We start from the raw sequence: 26,539 nt of genomic DNA, 5'->3' as shown, positions 1-26,539 counted from the left end.
TTTCGTGACATTCCTTTAGGCATCACCACTGCACACGGCGAGGGGCACACCGGGGCCCCTGGGGCAGAGGGGCAGCGCGCAACTGCGCACGGGCCACACAGGGAAAAGACACGCGCTCAGACACTGGGAAGGCTGTCTGTACATGGTGGCAGGCGCGTGACACACCCGAAGCGAAGGGGAGGGCAGGCTGGTGGCGCTCCCTGTGCCCTAGGTGCGGAGCAGGGTAGAAGATTGTACGAGCCAGCATCTGGGGCCCACCGTGGGCTGCAGGTCAACAGAAGGCTCAACCCTGAGTCTGAAGGAGGCCCGAGGCAGTGGGGTGCCCCAAAAGCCCCTGGGTGACGCTGCCAGCTGGAGAGTCAGGGATAATTGTGGGGAAGGGCAGGGCCAGCCCAGCGAATGGGGTTGGGGTGGGGGGGGAGGGGTGTGTGGGGAGGTGCAGCAAAAAAGAGGAGAGGGGTGGAGTTAGGCTGCAGAGAGCAGAAGCTGGAGGAGGGGAGACTCAGCCAGCTGGGGCCATGGGCCCCCCTGTGGCTTAGGGTGGTGACTGGGGGTAAGGATGGGGCTGCCATCTCTGCCCCAAGCCCCTCTGCCTGGGGCCACTTAGGCCCCTCGCCCCAATGCTCAGAGCCCCCAGGGCAGATCCCTGCCTCTGCCGGAGCGCCCTGTGGCCCTGCCCAGCCGGCTCAGCTCGGCCTGTCCTCAGCCGCTCCAGTCCGCACCTTGATCCAGCAGGGGCTGCCCGCCAGGCAGCAGGGCGGGCGGACGGACGGGAGGCCCAGGGTGGGCAGTCTCTGGGGCGGGTGGGCTTCCCTCAGGCCTTCCCGAGCAGCAGGACTCATCAGTGTCCTTGGCCGGGCTAACTGGGCAGGTGGGCGCCTCCGGGGGCCTCACACCACGGTGCTGACCGAGGGATCTGAGAGGTTGAGCGGGCCCGTGATATCAGTGGGATGGTACTGCTGCAAAATAGAAATACACAGACAAGGCGGCCGTTAGCCCTGATGCCGGGGACACGCGCGGGGCCGGGACAGGGTAGACCGGCCAGCCGGCCGACCGGCGGGCGGGCAGGCGCGGCCTGGGGGAGGCTGGGGGTGCTCCTCCCCCGACCCCGTCGTGTTCCGGGGCTCTGCGTGGCCGGCCGCTGTCCCGCGTCTGTCTGTCTGCGGGGGAGGGGCAGAGGAGGGCGGGCGGGGCGTCTCAGCTCTCCCTATGACGGGAACACAGCTGCAGCTGGCCCTCCTCCCTCTCAATAGCGCGTCGCGGCAGCACTGTGTCTTTTTGGTTTTGCAAAGCGCCGCGTCCACCCCCGGTGCTCTATAAATAAGAACCAACAATCAATACCCGCCGGCCCCTGGCCGCCAGGGATCCCAGCCCTGAGCGCCCAGTGCCACTCTGGCCCGGACGGCCACAGGACAGGGGCAGAGGATCTCAGCAGCTGGACCGACCCCACCCACCCACAGGAGCCCCCACCCAGGCCTCCCTCTGAACAGGCGCCCAGCTCCAGAGACAGGGTGGGAGCTGGGCTGCCCGACCCCGCCCAGATCCCAGTGGCAGTGCCCCATAGTCAACACTGCAGGAGGGGACCAGCCCCAGATGCCACCTGGCGCCAGGGCTGGCCCCAGAGGGCGGTCCCTGGTGCCCAGGATCAGGCAAGGATTCCACCAGGAGTATGTCCCCAGAAAGGTACCATGCAGGGCTTTGAGCTGTATCTGGGCCAGCTCCAGGCATTGGCACTGGGACTCGGTGCCACCCTCTGAAAGTGGCCCATCACCTGCATGACTTCTGTGTCTCCCCCCTTTGGCTATCTTGCCCAAGAAGTGCTGTTTCTCCTGTCTGCAAGCAGACATCCTGCTCCCTGATTACCCCTACCCACAGTCCTCTCCCTCCCACTTCACAGCACCCCCTAGTGGGGACCCTGGCTCAGATCTTAAAGCATAGGTCCTGCCCACATTCCCTGGCCTAGGCAGCCCTGAGGGCTGTGCTGCCACCAGTGGCTGGAACCTCCAGTTGCTCACAGCCCTGGGACCCTCACTATGCATGTGTCCTCTCTGTGCCCAGCCCCTGCCTCAGGGAACTGAGCAGCCAGTCGTCACACGCCTTTTTGGGGCATCCTGGCGACTTCGCCCTGGGACTTGGGCTGCTCTGGGCCAAGTCCTATCTGTGTCCTGGAGGTCTGCCCCACTTCCTGTATAAGGGGTAGGAGCTGAAAATCCCAATTCCTCCCCAGGGTATAAAACCCCTTTGGGTGATGTTGCCCATGGGTAAGAGGGCCTTCCTGTGAACTGGAGGTCAAATTGGCCCCTGGGCTGCAGGGTAATGCTGACCCTCTGGGCTCCCTGGGACAGGGTACCTCTAGTAAGGCAGGGTCCCTTTGGGGACCTTTTTCTTTTCTTTGTACTGCAACTTGAACCCAGAGGTGCTTTACTGCTGAGCTACATCTCCAGCCCTTGTACTTTGATTTTTTTATTAAACTAAGTTGCCTAGGGCCTCCATAAATTGCTGAGGTTGGCCTCAAACTTGTGATCCTCCTGCTTCAGACTCCCGAGTCACTCGGATTACAGGTGTGCTCCACCACACCTGGCTGTGGGCCTTTTTCTTTCTGAGTGCATTTCCAGTGCAATGACAAGCTGCCCAAGGCAGGAGACAAGAGTTTTGGTTCAAAAGGCAGAAGGCCTGGTTCTGACAGTGGCCCTGTGAGATTCCTGGGGGTCAGAACAGAGGTGCCTATCAGCGTCCCCTTCCGGAGTCTCCATCTGGGAACCTCAGTATCATCCTGGGCTCTGTAGGTCAGGGCTGTGGGGCTACCCCTACCTGCTCTCAGACCCTCTGGGGGCTGCGGCCTCACCAGCAGTGTCCTGTTCAGCTCAGGGGCGGAGCCACCCTCTGGTCCCGCCCCATTCCCCACCTGACAGTCCCCTGGGCTGGGGCCAGTTCCAACACCGGCCCCCAGCCATCCACCCAGCTTGGCCCAGGCCCGGCCCCCAGCCCCGGCCCACACAGAGACCACATGGAGGGTGCGACAGGCATGGCTCTGGTGAGACAGGTGAGACAGGTGTCTGGGGACATCACAGCCACCCCCTCCAGAGCCCTGCAGGGCAGGAGTGAGGGTGGCAGGGCCCTCTGAGGGAGGCGATAGAAACAGGGATGTCACAAAGAAGTGGTGTGGCCTCCTGGCAGGGAAACCTGGGACATGATGCTCTGGGCTCTCGGCTGGGCGCAGCCGGGGTGGTGAGGCTGACTGACTGACCAACAACATGAGACGGCTTCAGGATGGTGTGTGGGTCATGGCATGGGCAGAGGGGTGGGCAGACTAACGTGGAGACACATGGGGAAAGCTGAGGACAGCGAGGGCAGGGAGCGGCCTGAGGAGTCCCGAAGGACAGTGCCCACGTGGGGGCAGAGGGCTGACTTGGGGTACGGGGCTGACGGGGCAGAGGCACAGACGGCCCGGGGCTGGCGGTGGGAGCAAGGGTGGGATGGTGAAGGAGAGGGAGACAGACAGGGGGCGAGGGAGGAGTTGGCGACGTGGGACTGGGGTGCTCTCCCCCTTACCGTGTCTTTGGAGGACCTACGTCTCTTGAAGCTGGATGCCAGGGTGGAGGTGATAGCCCTAAATGTGGCTTTCTTTTTAGGGTCAGGCTCTGCTCTACCACTCTTTCTATCCTAAAATGAATATGTATAAGTGATTAGAGGCTAAGGGTGGTGGCCACACCTGCCCTCGCCTGCTCCTTGGGGGCCGCTGCCCGGCCTGGCTGGCCACTTGGGCCCTCACTCCTGCCTGCCTCTCTGTGCTGGACAGACAAACAATGGCTGGACTTTCGAGGGTGGCCTCTTCTCCTGCCCGAGGTCTCGGGCCAGAACTTGCTTGTGTGGGGCTGGGCTTGAGGGTCCCAGCTGGCTTTCTTCCTGGGCGGTCCGCCTGGCTCCCTGGGTCCTGGGCGGCCCTGGCTTACAGGCGTCCTGAGGACTAGAGGAGCTGCTCAGGCCACACCAGCCCTTCTGTGCAGAAGCTGCAGACCCCAAGGGGCACACATCAAGATTGAGGAAGGGGCCAAGTGCCCAAGGCAGGTGTCGAGATGGAGTGATAGACAGAGGCAGCTCCCAGGATGTTGGCCTTGTGTCTGATGGCCAGCATGGCCCTGTGCCTGCCAGCAAGAGCAGTGGCTAGGTCCCCAGGGGACCTGTGGGGCCAAGAGCAAGAATGGGATAGATGAGAGGTGTGGGGCTCCAGCAGCCCCACCCCACAGCCCTCAATGCCAGCGTCACCCCAGGACAGCTCCAGAAGGCACCCAGAGAAAGAGAAGAGATGAGTGAGCGAAGCAGCCAGGGCCACCAAGCTCAGACCTACACGGACCCCTGGCCCACCCAGTCCCAAGCCCCATCTCAGGTGGGCCGTGGTGGGCCGTCCCACATGCAGCCTTGCCCCTATTGTCAGCAGGTTCCCTGAATTCAGCCTGGGACACCAGGCAGGAGTGGACCAGCCCCATTCAGGTTGCAGTCACGGAGCAGACGGACACAGCAGGAAAGGGGGTCCCTGAAGTGTGTGGAGGGGGCTTGGGCGCTGGAGGCCCAATGCACCTGGAACTCACGTGCTAACACAGGTGGCCCGTCTTACCCTGCCTGCTTGCCTTCCTAGGGAATGGGTGCTGGCAGGCGACTGGAGACAGAGGGGTCAGGCAGAGGCTTGGAGTAGGGTGCATGGCCTCCCTCAGCCAGCTTGGCAGTATGTGGCCACCTGCAGGCAGCCCCCTGCCAGTGCTGCCCCTGTGCCCTGGGAGCACTCACCACTGCCCCTGGCCATGGCTCCTAGCTCCAGTCCTGCCCACTGGAGCCAGAGCCAGTGCCACAGCCTGCAGGGATGGAGGAGGGCCGTGGCCAGGCCGAGCCCTGGACGCCAGGCCTCGGAGGGTGGCCGCCCTACCTGCAGGTTCTTCCTCCACACGTTCACTGCGGCGAAGGCCAGCTGCATCTGCTTTCTTCGGGCATCCTTGTGCCGTTTGTAGGCGATCTCAATGAAAATCAGGAAGATCCCAGCCACGATGCCTCCAGCCACCAGCATGAAGACCCCTGTGAGCAGGAATCCGAGCCTCAGTTGCTGGTGGAGAGGCCACATCCCATGGCCTTCCCCAGTGTTGGAGCAGCCCTGGAGGGGAATGAAGTGCCCACCTGCCATGTTCTCAAAAGTGAGTGTCGCAGGGGCATTGCTGCGCGAGTCGCATTCCTGGTACCGAACCCAAGTCTTGTCCAGGTCTTCCATGAAGCCATTCTCATGGGACCTGGCATACCAGCAGGTTGTGAGCCAGGGCAGGGTGGGGATGCGTCCTGGGAGCGGGCGGCGGGATTGGTCCAGGACTGTGGTGGGGGGTGTGGTGTAGCAGTTCCTGGCCCCTGGGTCAGCAGGGCCAGTGAGCTGCCTCTCAGTGATTGGGCATTGGGGAGGGGGTCCTACTCCGTGGGGGAAGCTCCTGATCCAGAAGGGAGATAAGCCGCAGACGCAAGGGCAAACTCACTTGAGAATAGACAGGGAGACATTCTGCTTCCAGGGGCTGTCCTTGCGCATGCCAATGCCGAAGCCAGAGCGGAAGAACAGCTCGCCAGTGGTCACCAAGTCACACTTCTGCGAAGCCTCGAACTCCAGCACTGCTGAGTCCCAGATGAAGGCATGGAGTTTGCTGTTGGCAGAAGCAGGGTCACTGGAGTCCCCACGTGTGTGCTCCCCCTGCCCTGCTTGCACACCCTCGCCTTGGCAACTGGACACTCTCCTTGATCATTTTAACTCTATGAGTGGACACCCCCTTTGTCTCTCCCCTCACTGCCCTGTCCCACCAGGGTGGCCTCCCCGTCAGGCCGCTCACTTGTCCCGCACGGCCTGGATGGCCTCGGCTGCACTCTCATAGTTATGTTTCTCCATGTGCCGATACATGGTGCTCAGCTCCACCTGCCGCCGGAAGTAGATGTCCACCGAGCTCTGCTTCACAGTAGCATAGATGAACTTGTCCGAGGGGTTCCTGAGCTGCACGGCAGAGGGTGGGCTCATGGCTGCTCCCCAGACCCCACCCGAGGAAGAATCCCTCCCCTTCAGCCTCCCATGGCTCTCCCCAGCCTGACTGGGCCTCACCCGAGGGTCGTTGATGCCTGTGATACGCTCCTCCGGTCGGTCCAGGACCAGGAAAGCCGCCAGGTTGGCAGTGTAGGAGGCCACAATGATCATGGCAAAGCCAGCCCACACCATGCCCAGGATGCGTGCGGAGAAACTTCTGGGGGCACCTGGGGGTAGAGGTTTGGGTCAGCTCCTGGAGGCAGGGATGGAGCAGACAGGGACCACGCACAACCTCACCTTCCCCAATGCCGGAGTTGAGCAGCACGCCCCAGGAGAACCACATGGCAGAAGACAGGGTCAGAGCATCCTCCTCCTCCTCCTCGCTGTTCACCTTGAACCGGCCAAAAGGGCTGCAGGGCACAAAGGGCAGGCGGGAGAGAAGGCGGAGAGGCAGCCCTGTCCCTCCCCTGTTCAGTTCAGTCTGCCCCAAAGATGGGGATGTCCAGGCCCATCGTGTTGCTCTCACCTGAAGCGGTCCAGCAGATAGAGCATCACAGCTACCACGTGCACTGACAGCCCCACCAGTAGCCACAGTGTGCTCTGAAAGGGCTGCATGAACGAGTCCAGTGTGCTACGGGGTATCTCCTGCAGGTAGACAGGTGGTCAGTGCTGCCTGGACTTCCAGTGCCCTTCCACCACCACCTAGCCCCTGCCCACCTTTTTGACCAGAATGGTCAGGCCCTGGTACTTGAAGGGCTTGGAAAACTCGATGTATTGTGCACGCTCATTGTTGATGGTCAGTGGTGCCACAATCATGTCCGCTTGCCCGCTAAGCAGCTCGCCCATCATCCCATTCCACTCCTTCTTGTTGCTGTTGTTCACCTGTGGGAGACAGAGCCGATGTGGTTGGCACAGCTTCTGCGTCAGGCGCCCCGACCCTGGATCAGCCTAGCACATCACAGGGGATGGGGGGGAGTCGGGGGAGACCGGGGCGGGAGGGTGCTTCTGTTCCAGATGGGCCGCAGCCTTCGGCCCCTCCCACTCCAGGTCCCACCCCCGCCCAAGGCCACGCCTGTTAAGGCTCCGCCCAATCCCGCTTCAGGCTCCGCCCCCACTGCCCACGCGGTACGCCATACCCGTTCCTGTGTGCCGAACTTGCCGTCTGCCACCAGGTGCACCTCATAGGTGAAGTTCATGGTCCGTGCCAGTTTAATGAGCAGGTCAATGCAGAAGCCGTAGCAGCACTGAGGCACCGTGTGACGTGCTGGGGGTTTGAGGGGTGGTCACCGCAGGTCCAGGTTGCTGTCCGAGTCCTGCCCCTCCCCCACCGAGCCCAGCACTCACGGCTGCCTGGAGACGTGTCGTTGGGCCCAGTGCAGATCACCTTCTTGACTGGGTCTCCATTGACTGTGAACTCCTCCTTGCACGTCCCATCGCTCAGTGTAGGCTTCACATACACGAAGGGCTCCTGGTGGATGGTCACGATCTGGGGGAAGACAAGGCCCAGCCTGGACCACCGGCCCTCTGTGCCACCTGGCATTGCCTTCTCAGCGCACAGCCCCCTAGGCACCGCTCCCAATCCCGGTCTACCAGCACCGGGGGCGGGCCCTGCCTGGAGCCTTCCCACGAGGTTTGCCTCCCAGCCACACCTGGCTCAGACTCCCGGACCTCCTGCCTGAGGAGCATCTCCTCAAACACCCTTCCCTTTCCCCAGGTACTGGGTACCTTTCCGGGCCTCTCAGGAAGGAGACATTTCCCTTTCCCCTGAGCCCACCCCACCCTCACTGTGCCATGAAGACGGTGAAGAGACCCGCAGGGCCTGTCTCTCTCTCCTTAAGCTGTCCCCTGCCTCTCCTGGTTGCTGCCCACTGGAGGCCCACAGCCCTTGGGCTGACCCCCGTCTTCTACCCTTGCCTCTCTCTGGTGCTGCTGTGTTCTGCCAGGTCCTTATCAACCTGGTCTCAGCTTTGTTCTCGCCTCTCTGTCCTTCAGGGCCCTCACTCTAGGGATGGGGGGAGAGATACAGGTGGGGGGTTGGCTGACCAGGACTCTGGGGGGAGGTGATTTTGGAGTTGAGCCTGCAAAGTGGGCAGAGGGGCAGGTGGATCAGGCAGGACTGGATGGCAAGGGTGGGATACATGGTGTTGGGTGGGGGCGGTACCCTCAGCTGAAGTCTTGTCTGGGAAGCTGGGGGAGGTGGGAGGACCCAGCCTCACCTCCATTGCAGGCATGGTTAGATTTTTTCCCTGGCAGGGGAGAATTGTGAGCCTTTGAAGTGTGGGCTTGACATACACTTATTTACTTTTAAGTTTTTTTCATTATATAAGTACAGGAAACAAATTTGTAGATACCCACTGCACTTCACAGCCTAGATGCAGCCTTCTGACAGTTGGCTTTTTTTTTTTTTTTTTTTTTTTTTTTGCTGAATTTGGGATTGAATTCGGGGATGTTCTGCCAGTGAACTACATCCCCAGTCCCCTTTATGTTTCATTTTGAGACAGGATCCTGCTGAGTTGCTCAGGCTGGCCTCAAACTTGTGATCCTCCTGCCTCAGCCTCCCTAGTGCCTGGGATCATAGGCATGGTCCACTGCAGCTGCTTCCTTCAGTGTTTTGAGTGATACTTTGGACTTTGCAGTACTGAGTGCCTGGCTGCAGGAAGATGCCACAGTGGTGCATCCCACTGTGTCATAGCAAAGGGGTGCAGAGTGAGGTCATGGGGCTATCTCCAGGCTGCAGAGGTGGGCACGGAGATCAGACAGTACTAAGAGTCATTTGACAACCTGAGGACACTAGGAGAAGATTAGTTGTGCACATTGCACTCAAGTTTCTGTCTCTGGTGGCCTATGGCACCAGAGGAGCTGGTGTGGCTCAGCATAGGGATGGAACACCACCTGGGAGGAGAGAGGAGCCATGGGAGAGCCCAAAGGGGCTTACAGACAGGCCAAGGAAACAATGGTCTGAGGGAGAAAGTCAGGCAGAGGAGGGTGCTCCCAGAGCCGGGGGGAGAAGCCAGCTGGAGCACAGGGAGGCCATGTGAAGGGCCAGACAGGACCAGGTCAGGGGGCACTGAGCCAAGGTCTGCGTTGAGCAGAGAGTGACCTCCCAGTTGTCCCTCTGTTCCCATCAGTTGTTCCCCAGGCTTAACTGGGACTGGGTCAGGAGAGAGCCTGTTGAATGGGGGCTTGCCCTCCTCCCTGGGCCTGTTCTTTGCCTCCTGTTGTGCCAGGCATGTGGAGAGGCAGCCAGGAGTGGGCGGGCCCCGGGTCCACTTCCTTAAGCTGACCTTACTGCCCTTTCTTCCAGGCCTGAGGGGGTTGGATGGGATATCCTGGGTGGGGATGCTGGGGCAGGTTGGCAGGGCCCCACCTTTAGTCTGGTAGACATCTGGTACCCTCGAGGCTTCTCAGTCTCTCCACCTGGCCAGATGATCTTCCTGTCATTAGGGATGACCTGGGGGTGGGAGTATGAGATGGAGGGTGGCCACGCAGGGGTCTTGGCCCCAGGACCCTAAGGCCCCAGCCCCCACCCCCTCATGACCCCCACCTACGTGGGTGCCATTGTAGATGCCCACTTGCACCAGCTTGCGGTTCTGCAGATTCATGATGCTGTAGTTGGCAAACTTCCGGTCCCCGTCCTCATTGAATTCTACACGGCCAGTCACTCCGTCTGCATACTTGGAAGACATCAGCACCCTGGGAAGGCAGTGTGGTTCAGACCTAACAGCAGTATTCTTTCTCCCTGGCCTCCTGAGCTGCCCAAGCCATTCCTTCTGCCCTAGTCCCATGAAAGGAAAGATCAGCAGAGCACAGACCCTCATGCTGAATAATGGACATCATGTGCCTGCCCTCACCAGATGGACAGCACAGCTAGTGACAGCTGAGTGGCTCCTAGATGCCAGACCCTGGGTGGGCTTTTTGTGGGTTGGGACATTTGGTCCTCATAGCAGCCATCCTGGTTTTACAGAGGAGGCAGAAGCCCAGGACACCAGGCCCATTTGCCAGCAAGGTGGGGAGGCCGACAGAGCCTGGCATCAGCTCTGACCACCAGGCAGTCAGTTCCATCTGTGTGTGTGCCCGTGTATCGTACTTATTGGGACATACAAGTGAATGGATGAATCTGTGGGCCCCATGTGGGGTACACACCCATGAGTGCACTTGTGACACACGTGCCACGTGAAGAGTCTGTGTGTCCGTGTGTGCCTGTGTGGGGGCTTGTGTGTGTGTGCTCCTGGCCTGGTGTGCAGTTACTCCCTTGGGTCTCTGGCTCTCTGTGTTCTTGGGTTCCTTTCTGACCTCCTGGGTCCCTAGAAACTCCCAGTCCCCACTTGTAGCCAGAGCTGCTTCCCAAGGGCTACCAGCCATGGTGGGAGGCCCCAGGAGTCTCAGGGTGGCTGCCCTAGGACAGGAAGGGCGGAGCCACAGAGACAATCACAACTCCAGAGACAGCCCAGCTACAGGTGGCCTTGTTGGGCAGGACAGCAGTAGCCATGGCAGTGAAGACGGTGTTGTGGGAAGGTGGGGACAGCAGTGGACCCCAGCCTCCCCTGAGGAGTGGGCCGCTGCTCTGCCCACCTCTTGAAGAGTGGCCCAGTCTTCCAGATGTTGGTGTTGCCCACGCAGCCCCGCGGCGGGTCCGTGATGTTCTCCTTCTCCAGCAGCTCATGCACAGCCTGGGCCACCACGCCCACCGCATCACTGATGTGGGCTGACTCGTTCTTGCCATTTATGAGCTGCAGCCCGATGATGCCTGCGGGAGAGTGGGCTTAGAGCCTGCGGGGGGGGGGGGGCGCTGCCCCGTCCCAGAGGCCAGGCACTCACCGTCGGGCGCATAGCGCAGGGCGTTCCCTGAGATCTCGCGCTCCCCCACCAGCCACACGTACCCCGAGCCCGTCATGTTCAGCATCGCAGCCGCGCGGTAGACGGTGGCAGCGTCGTCCTCACTGTGGGGCAGATGGGGCTGACTGGCCAGGACTCTGGCCCTCTCACCCAAACCTCTCTGCTTGGATTCTGCATCTCAGAGCCTGGGCCTGCCCCACCCAGAGCCAGGCTGGGAGACCCCTGCGCAGGAGCCTCCCAGGCGGGTCACTGGCAACCTACCTTTGGGGCAGGGATGGGATTGGACACCTGCTTACAGGACTGGCCGGGTGCTGGCCTTGGGCTGGGTGGCCCAGGTTGTGAGGGATCACTGTGCACTCCTGCTCCCCATGTGCTCTGAGGCCTTTGTAGGCCTCTTTTCACCACACCTCTACTGGACAGGCGCACACCCACTCTGTCAGGAGGATGCCGAGGGATACAGGGGCAGTAAATGGGAGAGTGAGGTCTGTGCCTGGACTGTCCACCCCAGATCTCATGACCTGTGACCTTCTGAACAAGCCAAACCCCTCCTCGGATTCTTCCTGTTCAAATGTGCAAGTGAGAGGACTGGGGTTCCCTGAGTTGAACGCTGGTAGGAACCAGCCCCCAGGGAAGCTGCCCTAAGCATCCCACAGAGGCTGCCAGGCAGAGGAGGGCCAGCTCTCACTTCTGGGGTCTGCACAGCAGCTGTGTCCCCCTTCCACCCAGGTCAGGGTGGCCAGGCAGGCTCCACCTTGCAGGGACATGTGGTCTTGAGCTCTTGGGATATCCTCAGAGTTAATTCCTGTACACAGTGAAGAAGAAGACCCCCTCCCCTGGAGCTAGGCCTCCCTGGACATGACAAGGACTTGGGCCCACTGGGGGGGCCTCCTGCAACCCTTCACTTGTCAGACTCTTCTCTGCAGGGTCTGAGCCAATCCCAGTAGGGCCTGGACTTCAAGGGACACTTTGCTTTTTTACAGCACAGTGCAGATACAGCAAGGTTGGGTGGATTGCCTGTGGGTTGGGCTGGCTTCACAATGGCTGATTCTCAGCCAGAGGGGGATCCTCAGTCCTCTGAAGGGCCTGCCCTCAATTTTCTCAAGGATTAGCTAACAAACACAGGCCCTCAGTCTTTGCTCTAAATGGCAGCACTGGGTTGATGTTGCAAGCAGCACCTCACAGAGATCCAGGCAAGAACATGTGGCAGGAAGCGGGGCAGCCAGCACACAGATCAGAGGAGCCCAGCACCATGCAGGCTGGGGAAGATCCAGACCTGTGATGTGCCACTTGGAGAGTGATAAGCCTTATCAATCCATCAAAACCTCGTCAGACTACGTTATGAAACAGCTGACTCCAGTAGGGGAATTTCAGGAAAGCGCTGATGAGAGTGAAAAGTTTGGGAAGTGATTTCTCTACATCCTACAGAAAACTGACGAGAATTTAAGACTGGCACAAATGGGGTCTCAATACTGTGTTGCTCTCAACAACCCTCATGAAGGAGGAGCCAAAGTGTGACTGGTGGCTGGGTTGCAACTCAGCGGAAGAGTACCTTCCTAGCATGCCCAAGATCCGGGGTTCCACCCCAGCACCACACACACACACAATGGTGCCAGGGTCAAGAATGCCTGTGCTTGCTGCTGCCTGGGCCCTGCCTTCCTGCGTTCCTGAGCTTGGTGCTGCTAGGTGGGTCAATGATCCTCTGCTGTGGGACTTTGATTTTTCTGTCCCAAGGGCCCAGAGTGTGAGTGGAAGGGTCCTTGCCATCCCTGACAGGCCAGGGGCCTTGCCTGGGTTCTATAAGAAGGCCGTAGGTGTGTGTGTGGTTGATAGGTGTGCTGTGTATGCACAGGTGTAGAGCATGGCGTGTATGTGTATGCAGTGCCTGGTGTGAACATGGTGTGCGCACACATGCACGAGTATGTGTGTGAGGATATGTGTGGTGTACATATGGATGTAGGCATGCGATTCTGTGGGTGCCTGTGTATAAGTGTGTGTGGTGTGTGCAGTGGTACACATGCCTGTCCATGTGTGCATGTGTGATGTGGGGCATGTGGGGGTATGTGTGTGGTGCATGTGCACATGTGTACACACATGAGCATGTGTGGTGAGGGGTAGGCACTTGTATGTGCAGGTGTATGAATGTGTATGACATGCAGGTGTGTGTGTGAGGTGCATTGTCTGTGTGTGAGGTCGTGTGTGTGTGTGTGTGTGTGTGTGTGTGTGTGTGTGTGTGTGTCTAGCATAACAGTGTCCTCCTCCCTAGTCTGGCCTTTCTCTTAGAGCTATGTCTAACAAAACATAGTGTTTTTTACCTTGGAATCTGTCAACAGGCCCCTCTCAGCCTGTGTCCCAAGACAGGGAATTCCCTGTGGCTGCAGTGGTGGTACCAGGGACCATTTACCAGAGAGAAAACCCAGAGAAAGTGTCCATTCCTCTGCTGTGACCTAGATGAAGAGGTTCCATGGATCAGTGTTACATGTGGTTCTCTGGTCTGGGTCCTGTTGGTCACCCCAGTTACAAGGTATGGATCAGGTAGTTGAGCTTGCTTTAATCTGTCCACTAACTAGAGGTTTGAACTCAGGGGACACTCTACCACTGAGCTTCATCTCAGTCCTTTCTGTTTTATTTTGAGACTGGTTCTTGCTAATTAGCTCAGGCTGGCCTGGAGCTTGTGGTCTCCAGCCTTCGCCCCTGAGCTCTGGAGTCACAGGCATGCCCACCCAGCCTTCTGTTCCATCACACCCACCAAACCTCCCTTGAATCCTGCAATGAGGAAAAGAAGAGCAAATGGATCAGAAAATAGGAGGGTCTGAGCAGGACATAGTGGCATAGACCTGTCATCTCAGGTACTGGGGAGGTCGACACAGGAGGATCATGAGTCCGAGGCTAGTCTGGGCTACTTAGCCAGACCCTGTCTCAAAATAAATAATAAAAAAAATTTAAAAGGCTGGGGATGTAGCTCAATGGTGTTAATTCAGCCCCTGGATTCAATCCCCAGTACTGAGGGAAAAGAAGAAGGAGGGTCCGGCAGGGCTTTCCCTGGGTGGGGCTTACCAGGGCAGGGCTTCCCTGGGTTGGGCAAAGCTTGTGCGGGGAAGGGTTCTTCCCTTGGGTGGGACTTTCCTTCAGAGGGGTTTCTGCGGCTCTGCCCCCTTGCCTGGGCCCAACTTTCATCCTTTCTCAGGAAACCCTAGCCTGCCATAGGTGCCCATAGTTGCATTCAAGGCAAAGGCAAGTGACCCTGACTCCGAGGTCTTGGTGGACCACTGTAAAATCCAGAGTGCAGTGGGGAGTCACTGTTGTCTGCCACAGCTCTGCAGAAGCAGGAGAGGCCAGGGGCAGTATGAGCCCCAGCTTCTGCCTTCTCGCTGGGAGTGGGACCCCTGGCCCTAGTCCTGCCGTCTGGGGAGGGGTAAGTCCTACCTTATGGCCTGAGGAGCCCTAGTTGGCCCCACCTGTCTGTGGATAGTGGGTGGAGTGCTGCGGGCATTGTGCCAGAGATTTTGTTGACCAAATGTGCAAACAGACCCTTGTCCTGTGACTGGGTGTCGCTGGCCCTTCCCTGCCATAGGACGGCAGGTTGGGTGCGTTCCTCTGGGCCTGAGGACCTGCTGTTTTTCTCCACTCCCAGAAGAGCTTTCAGGTTGGGGTGGACAGCAGAGTGGTCCACCAGAGCCCCTGCTGTCCATGACAGGGCTGCCATCCTTCCCAGGCTTCCTTTCCTGTCCCTGGTGACCTATTCTTTTTATTATTATTATTAAATATTTATTTTGTAGTTGTAGTGGGACGCAATACTTTTACTTATTTATTTGTATGTGGTGCTGAAGATGGAACCCAGGGCCACACGTGTACTAGGTAGGTGAGCGCTCCACCGCTGAGCCCCCGCCGAAGCCCCCTGTGACCTTTCCCTTCCCAGGAGAACCTAGTCATCTGCAACTAGGGCGGGTCCCCTGAGGGACTGTTCCAGAGGCACTGTGTGGGGCTGGCCTATCTAGGTGCAGCCGGTTTTTCACAGTTCCCTACCTGGTTTCTCGTCCTAGCTGCTCTGATCCTTCAGTTGGCAGTGGCGGCCCTCTCCCTGTGTGGGCCTTGCCACTTGGGCTCACCTGCCCACCTGCATGTCACTCAAGGTGTTTGCATGTGTGTCCTCCATGAGTCTTGGGATTCCTAAGGGCGGAGTCTTCATCCCTCACCTCAAGTTCAGTTCAGAGACAGCAGGCACATGTGGCTATGGAGGGAGAGGGCCAGGAGGGGGTGGGCAGATAGAAGTGGCCAGCTCACCAGGTGTGGGAGGTGAGAAGGGGTTTTCCTCTGTGAAGGTGTTTTGGAGGCTGAAGCTCACTTTGCCCATGGGTGCCCAGCCCTGGCTGAGGGTGGGCTCCGGCCCAGGCACAGCCCTGAGTGATGTGGGAGGGCGCAGTCCAGCCTCACCTGGCAGAGAGGATGATGACCCGGGCCTCCAGCTCTCGAGCCTCCAACAGCAGGGCTGTCACATTCTTGGTCCCAGGGTCGAACTGCAGCACCTTCTCTGCCTGCGATGTGAGCAGGAGTGTTAGCAGGCAGCTGGGGCAGGGGACATACCACCTCAGTGGCGAGAGGGGGGGCCGAAGCCACTAGGAACCCCAAGGCAGCTGAGCTAGAGCTGCCGTGGCCTGCGTCTGCCACCTGTACTGTCCACCTGCCTTCCTCCTTCGGGGTCTGGCCTGGCCTCTCCTCCTGTCCGTTCTTCAGCCTGCTCACCGTCCTGCACTCACTCTTTGCTCTCCTTCTGCTTCCTCTAGCTCTCTCTCCACCTCACTCTTGTCCTCATTTTTGCACTGAGCATGCAAGCTGAAGTGGACCAAGATTCAGGAAGAGACGTGCAGCGGACAGGAAATAAAAAGAGTTTTGGAATGCACCCGGGAACGGAGATGGGGCCGACTTTTCCAAAACCGCGGGAGATCCTCTCAGCTCAGGCCTCATTCCTTAGGCCCCTGCAGGAGCAGCCGGAACCCAGCAGAGGCCAGGTGGGTGGGCTCCCTCCCAGGGTTCCTCAAGGAAACCCTGGGGGTCCTGGAGATTTGCATGCACTTCCCAGAGAGCAGCTCCTCCTGCGGCCGTGTCTGCCTCGAGGATGCAGGCCAGGGTCACAGCGGTGGGCCGTAGGGCCGTAGGGCTGCCCATGCCTGCCCTCTCCTGCCTGCCTGCTGCTGCCTCACGACCTGGCTGTCCTCACTGCTCAGGCCTGCGGCTCGGCACAGCGGGGCCAGACAGCGGCCCTAGTGGCCAGGAGCCGCAGGCCGGGGCTGGCTAGTCGGTGGGTGGCGTGCACGTCCATGCATATATACCTTGGGTCCGCGCTTGTTGTCATAGGACAGTTGGTCGAGGTTTTCATAGTTCCTTTTTTTACTCTGATGAATAATGTGCACAGAGAAAATATGCAGACACAGAAGAAGATTATAAACGGTTGAAAATGACGGCGCTAAAGCAATCACACCACCTCCTCGGCACGTCTGCAGACGGGCACGTACCTGGAGCTCGCAAACACCGAGGCCCGGGACGGGGCTGGGGCCGGGCTGGAACTGGGGACGGAGGGGCACGGGGGCAGGGGCCACAGAGGCTCCTGCCACAGAGGCTCCCTACCACGGAGCTATGCTCTTGAAACGGTTACTCTCAGGAGGAAGGGAGGCCCTGTCCGCATCCACTCTTTGGGTCCCGTCTGCCGCCCCCACCCCTGCCATGCACCTGCTGTGTGGCCCCAGCAGTACCCACCCTGAGTAGGGAAAAGCAGCCCCTGGGGCACTGCCCCATGTCCCTCCCACTCCCCACCCCACCCCCGTTGTCCTCCCTTCTGCCCCTGAAGGCTGAGGTTGTTCTTTTTTCACTAACTGGTGTGCCCAAGCCCAACAGCCCACATGTGCACCCAAGAGTGAGCAATATGGGATATGTGTGCATGTGTCCTTGCAGGGTGACGTGTGTCCATGGGCATCTGCATGGGAATCCTCAATGGGGATGGGGAAGGGGGAGGGCCAGGACTGACAGAGCACATGTGTGTGAGTGAGTGGGTGTGTGCCAGGGAGAGTGCACACGAAGAGGACACACTTGTGTGTCCAAGTGAGCATGCCCTTCCTGGACCACATGGAGGTGTGTGGAGGCAGGTGGAGTTTGGATCTTTCCAGGGAACTGTGGTGTACCTGTGAACATGCAGGCAGGTGGCTGGGCACACAGGTGTGTGATTATGGAGAAGCCTATGTGGCCGTGGGTGGGCATGCCAGGAGGGGAGATGCCTATGGGCACGGTTGGGCCCTCTGAATCTGTAGCCAGCCCTCCCTCCCAGACTTAGCAGTCCCCCATGACAGGACCCCCAGGACCCTCTGGCTCTACCTCTGGCCTCACCCCCACCCAAACCCTCTAGTTCCTCTGGGGGCAATGATGCCTTAGGGAGCCCAGGTTGCACTAAGTGTGGGGAGGCCAGCTCTGACTTCACAGACAGAACATGCCCCATCCCGTCTGGCTCCTGGGACTCCCAGCCTGGGCCTCCTCCCTCCTGCCTGATCCCAGAGTCACAGGCTCTGCTCAGTGCCCAGGGTTCTGGGAATGGGTGGAGGTGACCCCCGACCAGATCCTCCTCAGGCTGGCCACATGCGTGGCCAGGCAAGAAGGGGTCACTTAGACCCCCAGAAATCCTGGTTCTGTTCTCTGGCCCTCTCACAGAAGGAGGGCTGGGCTGGGCTGGGCTGGGGTGTCAGTGTGTTCTGGGGTCAGGATCTGATTGGTCCCACAGGCATGCAGAGCCCAGCCCTGGGCGGGGGGTGGTCCTGGTGGGGAGTGCCCCAGGCAGCGGGTAGGCTGGCAGGTGTTGGTGGGTGGGGCTTTGGTGAGGGCAGCAGTGAGTGGGTGGGAGGAGGCTTCCGTAGGTAAGGACATGGAATGGATTCCACCAAGAAGTGCGATAAGGGGGCTGGGCGGTAGAGCGCTTGCCTACATGAGCGAGGCACTGGGTTCCATCCTCAGCACCATATAAAAAGTAAATAAAATAAAGGTATTGTGTCCAACTACAACTAAAAAAAAAATAAAGAAATAAAGTTTTTTTAAAAAAGAAGTGGGACAGGTTCTTTGGGAAGGGACATGGCAGGGTGACCACCACCCTGGTGAGCTGCCCCAGGGCAGAGGTTGGGACTCAGGATGGGTGGGAGGGCAGGCTGGCCGACTTTCCTGGGGCGAGGGGCTTGCGGGCCGACGGAGGGGCGGGGCAGGGGTGTTTGCGGAGCTCCAGGTGGTTCAGCCCTCGCCCCGCAGGGACTGACACGAAGGAGATTTCGACTAATGGCAAAAGCAAGTGAAATGAGCCGAGGACAGGCCGGGGCGGGCGCCGCCAGACGCGGTGGTGCTGAGCATGCAGGATGGAGAGAGAGGTGTTCACAACGAGCCACAGACACGGCGCGGCCCGCCTGCTCCTGCGCGCCCGGGGCGCCCCGCCGGCGGCCGGGCCTCACCTTGGATTCGCGCTCCTCCAGCAGCGTCTCCAGGCGCTTCTGCGCAGCCCGGCCCTCGTGGTCATCGCTGACCAGCAGGATGATGTGGTTCCAGCTGTAGACGCGCATCATCTCAAACCAAACGCTCGACTGGTGCGAGTAGGGAGGCACGGTGCGCAGGAAGCTCAGGTGGATGCTCTGTGGGTGGCAAAGGGTGCTGAGGCCATCGCAGCCCTGACCTGACCCGCCTGGCTCGGGACCCCACGTCTGCCAGCTTCTGCCTCTCAGACTGGGGACCTGCCTGACTGGGGACCCCACGTCTGCCACTCTGACCTCACAGCCTGGAGGACCCTTCTGATCCGTGGACCCTATTTCTCCTACTCTGCCCTCACAGGGCTGGGGACCCTCCTGACCCAGGACCCCACCTCTCCCACTCTGCCCTCACAGCCTGGGGGACCCTGCTAACCTGGGGACCCCCCATCTCCCACTCTGCCCTCACAGCCTGGGGGGCCCTTCTGACACAGGGACCCTACATCTCCCACTCTGCCCTCACAGCACTGAGGTGACCCTTCTGACCCAGGAACCCCACATCTCCCACTCTGCCCTCACAGCCTGGGGGACCCTGCTAACTTGGGAACCCTCCATCTCCCACTCTGCCCTCACAGCCCTGGGGGACTCTCCTGACCTGGGAACCCCATATTTCCTACTCTGCCCTCACAGCCTGGGGGACCCTTCTGACCCAGGGATCCCCCATCTCCCACTCTGCCTTCACAGCACTGGGGGACCCTGCTAACCTGGGAACCCCCCATCTCCCACTCTGCCCTCACAGCCTGGGGGACCCTGCTAACCTGGGAACCCCACATCTCCCACTCTGCAGTCACAGCCCTGGGGGACCCTTCTGACACGGGGACCCCACATCTCCCACTCTGCCCTCACAGCCTGGGGTGACCCTTCTGACCCAGGGACCCCACATCTCCCACTCTGCCCTCACAGCCTGGGGGACCCTTCTGACCCAGGGACCCCCCATTTCCCACTCTGCCCTCATAGCACTGGGGTGACCCTTCTGACCCAGGGACCCCCCATCTCCCACTCTGCCCTCACAGCACTGGGGTGACCCTTCTGACACGGGATAGTCCCTACTCCACTGTCCTCACATTTCTCCTCCCCCCTCCCCACATTTGGTCTGAGAAGTGGAGGTTGGTGTCCCCAGCAGCAGGCTGACAGATCAGGTGTCTGTGAAATTGTTCCTGGGGGAAGCTCATCACCTCCCCAGAAGCTTGCTCCCTTGAGGGACACCTCAGCTCATAAACTTCTGGCTAATGTGAGCATCAACATGACCCCTCTGGGTTGCACAGGGAGTCTGCCAAATCCCAATGACTATTTATTAGGAAGTCTTCAATCTCAGGACTAATGTCTCTTTCAAGTCCAGAGGCCCTGACTCCATTGTACACTATGTTGTACAATGTTGTACCTGTTGTACGCTAACTGCCAGGGGCTCTCTGAGCCTGTCCGCGTGGGCACTGTCCCTTCTGTGTCCCTGCAGCCCAGGCTGAGCTCATGGTCTTCTCAGGCTCTGGGCTCCTTGTTCATGGTTCCTTTGTGGTGGCCTGCAATAGTGCTTTGAAGTACAAGCATGCTTCCTGTCTTTGTGACATGGTGTAGGCAGATTGTAAATGGGGTTCTGCTGGCTCATGTGCTGGGCACAAGGCTGGTTGTGGTTGGGACCATGAGGGGCCAGGCTGTGGCGGTGAGGTTTGGCCCCCACCTTTGGCTCATGGAGCTGGCCCTTGTTGGCGTCTGGCTGCCCCTGTCTGTGGAGTCCCTTCTGACCTCTTATTGCGGCAGTTGTCTTTTGGGGTGGGGCCATTTCTCTCTCTGCATGTGAGGCATTGTTGCCAAGGAGGGGAAAGAGGCAGCGGGCAGAGGGTTCCAGGATGAGAGTCTTGCTTCTTGTGGTAGTGGGCAGGGTGAGGAGCAGTTTGTTTGCCTCAGTGAGCAGGGCTTCAGAGCTCAGGAGGAGTGGCTGTTCCAGACTCTGTGTGGCCCCCTCTCTCTGGGGTCCTCCTGGATGACCCTCCTCTGGCCCAGGGAACCCTTCCCCTCATCTGAGAGGTGGAGGCTTGGTGTCCCCAGCAGCATATGCTGACTGGTGCTCAGGTCTCCATGACATTGTTCCTGAAGGCAGACCCACCCGGGGCCTTTCAGACATGCCTGGGTTGCTCTCTGCCTTAAGGCAACTTGATTGAGAACTGTGGGCTTTGGGCAGGAAGAATTTGGAGAGGACAGGAAGGCCTGGAAGTCCAGCTACAGAAACCAGCCGGCCCTCCGGACTGGGCACCAATACTCTGGTGAGTGGCCTCTCTGGTGTGTCTGTGGGTGGCCCTGTGCCTGTGGGGGATGAGTTGCAGGCTGTGGTGCCCTTAAAGCCTCCCAGCTGGTGGGACCTCCCAGAATCCTGGCCAACCAGAGCTGCATGCCTGGTCAGTCCCTGTGCCTCTCTGGGCTGCAGCACCCTGTAAAGCTGGCTGGAAGGCCTCTCTGCCCTTCCTGGGGCTGCACCAGATTGGACGGAGACCTGACCCTGGCCTGTGGCTGAAGAATCTCCAGCATGCTGAGACGGGGTGCCTCCACCCCCAAGGCACAGAGCCTTCTGCCATGAGCTACCTGGTCTGTCCACCCCACACCATTTCCCACCCACACCCTGTGGTGAGCAAGGCTGGTGACCATAGCCCTCCTGAATAACCCCCTTCTATCCAGGTGGATCTTCCTCCTGGACACCCACCCCCCCAGCTCTCCCACTGCCCCCTGCAGTCTCTCTGTCCAGGAAGCCTCCCGGCCCATCCCTTCTCCAGCCCACGGGGCCTTCTCTTTCCCCAGAGGGGGTGCTGTTGGCACCTTTTACCCCAGTAGGCCACCTGCCTATGCGTAAGACTGCAGGGATACCTGTGTGCACAAGCATGTGTGTGGGAGGACCAGGTGCCTGTGGTGTATGGGGTGCTTGTGAATGTGGACAGTGTGTGGGGGTGCCAGAGCACAAACCCCAGTGCACAAGTTGAGTGAGTGAGTGAGTACAGTGTTTGGAGATGACAGGAGACAGAGTGTGGTGCAGGCGTGGACGTCTCTGAGTTCAGGTGTGAGTGTGTGTGTGGCCTGGAGGCTCCTCCAGGGTAGTGGAGCACCCTGCCCTGCCCTGACCCAGTACTTGGTTCCATCCTGTGTGGGGCAGCAGCCAATGGCCCTGGACCGTGCAGGGCTGAACATGGGGGCCAGAGAATCACCTGGGCTTACCTTGTCTGAGTAGATGGACATGCGGGTGGTCAGCCCCAAGACGGGGATGCGGTAGAAGCCAGCTGTGTAGGAGACAGGCGTGGGAGTGAAGTGGTCATTGGGAGTAGGTGGGTGGCTAACTAGGATGGCATAGACCTGTGGACATAGGAGAGAAGGTCAGCTCCATGGGGGACCAGGGGCCTACAGAGTCTGGGCCTGGCAGGTGGTGTTATTCATGTGCAAATAACCCCAGAAACCCAAGAGGCTTCACCATTGGTAGGTCATATGAACCTACCATAGAGACTGGCCAAGCAAGACTCCAGGCGCCAAAGGGACACATGCAGGGAGCTCCAGGACCTGCCCAGCTGGCCCCTCAGGCCTTGGCCCTGCTGACGAGGGACCCAAGGGGCTTCCCTGAGCATGCCAGGAGATCTGGGTGGGGGAGGCCTATTCTCAGGTTTCCCTGGGTCTGCTTATGTCCTCACCCTGATCATGGGGTGCACTGGGTGGCCTGGGGGAGCAGCTGGTCCTGCATCATGCTGACATGGACACCCACACCAGCCGCTGAGCCTCCCCCTGGTCAGAAGTGGTTAGAGCTCAGGATCCAGCAAGGCAGGTGGCCCTGTAGTTTGTATGGGGCTGTGGGGAAGTTCAGCCAGGGGCTGCCACTGAGTACTGTGGGCCCTGTTGCTAGTGTTCCCAGGGGCTGGGCATAGGGTGGCATGACACAAGCCCATTCCTGACTGAAGCTGACCTCATCCCTGAGGGCAGATCCAAGGTCAGTGGCCCCTAGAGCAGATGTCCCCCTCTCCTCAGCCCCTCCCCAGGTGGCAGGAGGAATGCGAGGGCTCCGTGTCACTGTCACATCTGAAGGGACCATGTCTATCCCCAACTACCTGGGGCTCTGGAACACAGGTCCTCCAGTTTTTCAGAATGGGACAGTGTGTCATGCACCTGCCCACATGACTCGGCTGGCACTGCTGTGCTAACAGTGCCTGGCCCATCGGGTGCTCTGTGCATGACAGCTTCTCCTGGCCCTGGCTGCTGAGCAGGCCCAGGCCCAGGAAGGTACACTTCAAGGGAGTGACGGGATTCCCTCAAAGGGCCCTGCCTGGAACCCCTGACCGCACCCACCCACATCATCATCCCAGGTAGAACACGTGACAGAAGCCACTGGCCACAAGTGCCTTACCCAGTCCTGACCTTGGCCTCCTGGCCTAGAGCATGGGGGGTGACTTTTGAAGTGAGGGTGTCCTGCCTCTGAGCTACGTCCCCATCCCTTTTTATTTCTTCTTTTGAGACAATGTCTCATTAAGTTGCTGAGGCTGGCCTTGAACTTACACTCCTCTTGCCTCAGCCTCCCAGGTCACAGGGATAACTGGTGTGCACCACCACACCTCTCGGTGGGAGGGCTTCTCAGAAACACTCTGGCATGGCCTCTGCATGAGTTCTCAGACTGGTCCTCCCTCCCCCATCTTCATCTCCAGTCAGCACCCAGAGGTGCCCAACAGAGCAGCAGATGGATGTTTGCATGGGCAGGGGTGCACATGTGCTTTGTGGGGCTGTGCAGGAGTTCATGAGCACATGCCAGGACATGTTTACCTTACATGCTCAACATGTCTGCACTTCTGGTGTGTAAGCACACATGTCATGTACATATTGTGTGCCTAATATGTCTGTATTTGTCCATGTATGTAAACACATGTTTGTATGTGCACCTGGGCATGCCAGTGTGTCCACAGATGTGCATGTGTGTGCCAGTAGGCACGTGTGATTGATTGTGTAACACCGAGGTGCCTGAGTATGTGTTCCTGTGGTGTGTGTGTATGTGTGAGCATGCGTGTCCATGGGTTGGTGCTTCTGTCAGGGAGCACGTGAACAGTGCTTGGCCCAGTCTGCCCTGCGTCTCACAGGAAGGGCTGCATTGCAGTGATCCTCAGGCTTCATTGGAATTCTGCAGGCGACTGCCAGGAGCGGGCTCCAGCAAAATCTGGGGAGCCGCATCCTCCCCCGCAGTGCTAGCTGCAGACAGCTCCCATGCTGTGCCCAGCGCCTCTCACATGCGCAGTCCCCACTTCCACCCCCCACCAAGCACATTGCTCCCACACCTGAGATGCTTCCCCTTTCAGGCCTGTGGCAGGGGCCAAGGGAAGGGAGAAAGGGAAAGAATCAAGGAGCAGAAACAAAGATGGCCCCAGGCCCATCTTGTTCAGACACCTGCAGCGCACCTCTGCCCAATTCCCCAAGCGCCTGGCCCCACACTGACACCATGAAACAAACCACCCAAATTGGCCACAAGTCTGCACACGGAGCCCCAGAGCCCTTCTGGGGACCTGCCAAGGTAGCAGGTAACCAGTCTGGGAGCCAAGATGAGGAAGCCAGCAGAACCTGGTGTTTGGTTCCCAGTGAAACTAAGCCTCCTGGAAGAAGCCCAGTGGCTTGCTCGCGTTTTCTTAAGGGGAAGGAAGGGTTAGGGAAAAGGACTGAACCCGGCCAGTGAGAGGATGGCAGGAGAGCGGGAAGGAGGGAGGCGGCAGGCACCTGGCTGGAGATGAGGTCCTCACACACCGACAGGGCCATCTGGATAGCATTGGGCTTGTGGGTGACCGAGGTGGCGTTGAGCTGGATCTTCCAGGAGCCGTGCCGCTTGTTGGCCTGGTTCACGGCCTCGCGGAACATCTGCTCGTGCTTGCGCGTGCTCAACACCGCACCGATGTTGACGATCTTGGGGTCGCAGGCGGCGCGGGCGAAGGAGCAGGAGAAAAGCAGGGCGAGTGTCAGCAGGCGCATGGTGCTCATGGGCTCCGGCCACCGCGGGCCTGGTTCTGGGTAGCACGAGTAAGGCGCCCTAAGTGCATGCCCCGCGGGGTGCCCCTGCGGTCCGGCTCCCGCCGGGCCCCGCGGGCGGGGGTCGCCGGGTACTTGAGGGCCCGCCCGCCGTCCGCTTGTGCGGCGGGCGCTGTCCGCGGTGCTGAAGCGGGACCCAGGGCAGCCCCGAGCGCCGCGCGCGGGGAAGACTCAGCGAGGACTGCTAGACCCGGTCCCGACGCTTCAGAGGCTGCGGCGACTGCGGCAGCTGCGGAGCTGCGAGCGGGACCAACGCGTCCTACCCCTCCCGCCGCCCCCGCTTCCCGACGCGGAGCCGAAGGGGGCGCCTCCCGCGACAGAGCGTGCGCCTGCGTTCGCGAGAGCACTAGCTGCGCGCGTGAACCCGAGCGCCCGCGTCCGCGCGTGTGTGCGCGCGTGTAGGGGTCCAAAGACAGCGACTGTGCTGGCTCGAGCCTATGGGCGCCGAGCTGTGAAAGGGTAAAAGAATCCGTGTGACGTTGTGCACCTGTACCCTTGCTAGTCTGTAAGCATGACTGGGTGTGTGTCGTGATGGTTTGTGTGTGTGCGCGTGCGTGCACGAGCCTTCACCCATAGTTCATTATATTTTGGGATCTAACTCTTACAGGAAGGAGACCCAGGGTGTGGAAAGGCCCTAAGCCAGGCTTCTGGGGGAGGGACCCTGGGGCTCCCCTCCACCCAAGATTCAAAAATGTGAGAGAGACCTCATGGGCGTCACCATGTGACATAAAATCCCTCCAGAGGATTAAGAATAGAAGGGGTGACAGTGGCTGCTCCATCATGCAACCATACCTTCTAGGAGAGTCTTGGGACCTGGATCCAACTAGCTATGAAGACACCAAGGCCAAAGGGAGCTGAGCAGTCGGGACTAAGTTAAGACAGGAGCTTTACTAGGGCTCCAGCATGCCATGTTTGGTTTAGGCATGGCCCATGCCCTGCATGTACTCCACACCGGGTCACCAGCCACTCTTCTGGTGTGTCAGGACTCCCTTCCCAGACCCTCCCTTGTCCCTCTGTTCCTTGTGATCCTAATTCCCTGTCCCCATCCAGCCCTGGAGTGTGCTTCCCCCTCCCAAACTCAAAGGACAGATGAAGCTCCGCCCCTGCTGCTGACGTCACCGTTTCCAATAGCAACCAAGGATTCTGCACATTCAACTGCAAAAGCCCCCAAGGGGGACAAAGCAGGGTGGTGTCCACATCTAAGTCTGTCGGAGTAGTGCAGTGGGGAAAGCTAGATTCCCCTCCAGGGTCACACTCCCTACTCCCTCTCCCCTCCCCCCACTGTCATCATACTCTGGAGGAGAGGAAGGGCAGGGGGACCCTGGCATTTGCCAAGCTCCCTTTCTTGGCTCCTCTCTCAAATGCAAGGGAATAGCTGCCGGAAGTTGTGTGCTCGCATCCTGCTGCGAGCTCCCACCCTGCTCTGTTCCGGGGCTGAGGAACACGATGGAAGGAACATCTAGTGCCTTGGGACCCTGCTGTTCCCAACAGCACACATGGGGATGCTCAGGTCCCAGAGTCAGCCCCACCCGCACAGGGTCATGCTCATCTCTGAAGTCTGTGGCCTCTGGCAGGTCAGAGCTTGGAGGCTGTGGGGATGGCCTGGGCTCAGGCAGTTCCAGGACAGAACAGAGGTGGGGGAAGGGATCCTTCAAGGGTCACCTGTTCATCCCACTCCTCCAGTGGGGGATGGAGGTGGCTCGGACTGGCACTGAAGAGCTTATTGCTGATATTTCAGAAATCCATCAGCCAGTTGCTACACTTGGGAACGTGAAATTAGCCATGGAATCATTTGTACCAGGGGATTCATCAAACCCTACAAATCAGGGCTCCCCCTCCTTTGGAGAGTCAAAGGCACCACCTCTCCTGCAGAAGGTCCTCAAGTATTTGTTCCAAACTCCTTGGACAGGTCCCCAGTGGTGGAGGACACAGAGGATGCTGGGCCTCCCAGCTTGGCCCCACCTCATGCCTCTGGCTGTCCCCAACCTCAACCTCAACTGCCCAATCACCAAACAGCTCTCCTTAGCCTCGCCTTGACTTCTGTTAATTGGCCAAAGGGTCATCATATGACCCAAATGGACCAATCAGGGTTCTT

At 59.5% G+C, this 26,539-nt stretch overlaps 1 protein-coding gene across 8 annotated transcripts; it reads right to left on the bottom strand.

Annotated features, from left to right (window-relative positions):
- On the bottom strand, window positions 1–24,783 carry Grin1 (glutamate ionotropic receptor NMDA type subunit 1). Of its 8 annotated transcripts, none has more exons than XM_021734319.3 (21): window positions 24,139–24,783; window positions 21,619–21,753; window positions 18,352–18,528; window positions 16,204–16,266; window positions 15,308–15,408; window positions 10,859–10,980; window positions 10,613–10,787; window positions 9,589–9,733; window positions 9,408–9,491; window positions 7,385–7,526; window positions 7,177–7,304; window positions 6,758–6,922; window positions 6,567–6,685; window positions 6,338–6,450; window positions 6,119–6,267; window positions 5,856–6,013; window positions 5,511–5,672; window positions 5,167–5,276; window positions 4,922–5,067; window positions 3,553–3,663; window positions 1–1,314 (listed from the first exon to the last, which is right to left on the bottom strand). In XM_021734319.3, exons 1-21 carry the CDS (start codon window positions 24,394–24,396, stop codon window positions 1,198–1,200), a joined length of 2,880 nt encoding a protein of 959 aa, XP_021589994.1. In that variant the 5' UTR covers window positions 24,397–24,783; the 3' UTR covers window positions 1–1,197. The 8 variants fall into 8 exon arrangements, with proteins under 8 accessions (XP_021589994.1, XP_005336948.1, XP_021589992.1 ...); XM_005336891.5 differs by having other exon boundaries at window positions 1–959; window positions 24,139–24,782; XM_021734317.3 differs by lacking the exon at window positions 3,553–3,663.
- Between the last annotated feature and the right edge of the window lie 1,756 nt (window positions 24,784–26,539).

This window comes from Ictidomys tridecemlineatus, chromosome 4 (assembly GCF_052094955.1).
Source record: "Ictidomys tridecemlineatus isolate mIctTri1 chromosome 4, mIctTri1.hap1, whole genome shotgun sequence".
Lineage (NCBI taxonomy): Eukaryota > Metazoa > Chordata > Mammalia > Rodentia > Sciuridae > Ictidomys > Ictidomys tridecemlineatus.
The sequence above is the reverse complement of the archived record's forward strand: the minus strand, read 5'-3'. Positions and strand labels throughout refer to the sequence as shown.

What these genes read in the sequence shown, in the direction of transcription:
- Grin1 (XM_021734319.3), bottom strand. Translation starts at nt 24,396, where the DNA reads ATGAGCACCATGCGCCTGCTGACACTCGCCCTGCTTTTCTCCTGCTCC. An exon ending in CAGGCATCAACGACCCTCGG is followed by an intron (nt 6,014 to 6,118) that starts GTGAGGCCCAGT and finishes TCTGCCGTGCAG; the next exon opens with CTCAGGAACCCCTCGGACAA. An exon ending in ATCCAGGCCGTGCGGGACAA is followed by an intron (nt 5,673 to 5,855) that starts GTGAGCGGCCTG and finishes TTCTGCCAACAG; the next exon opens with CAAACTCCATGCCTTCATCT.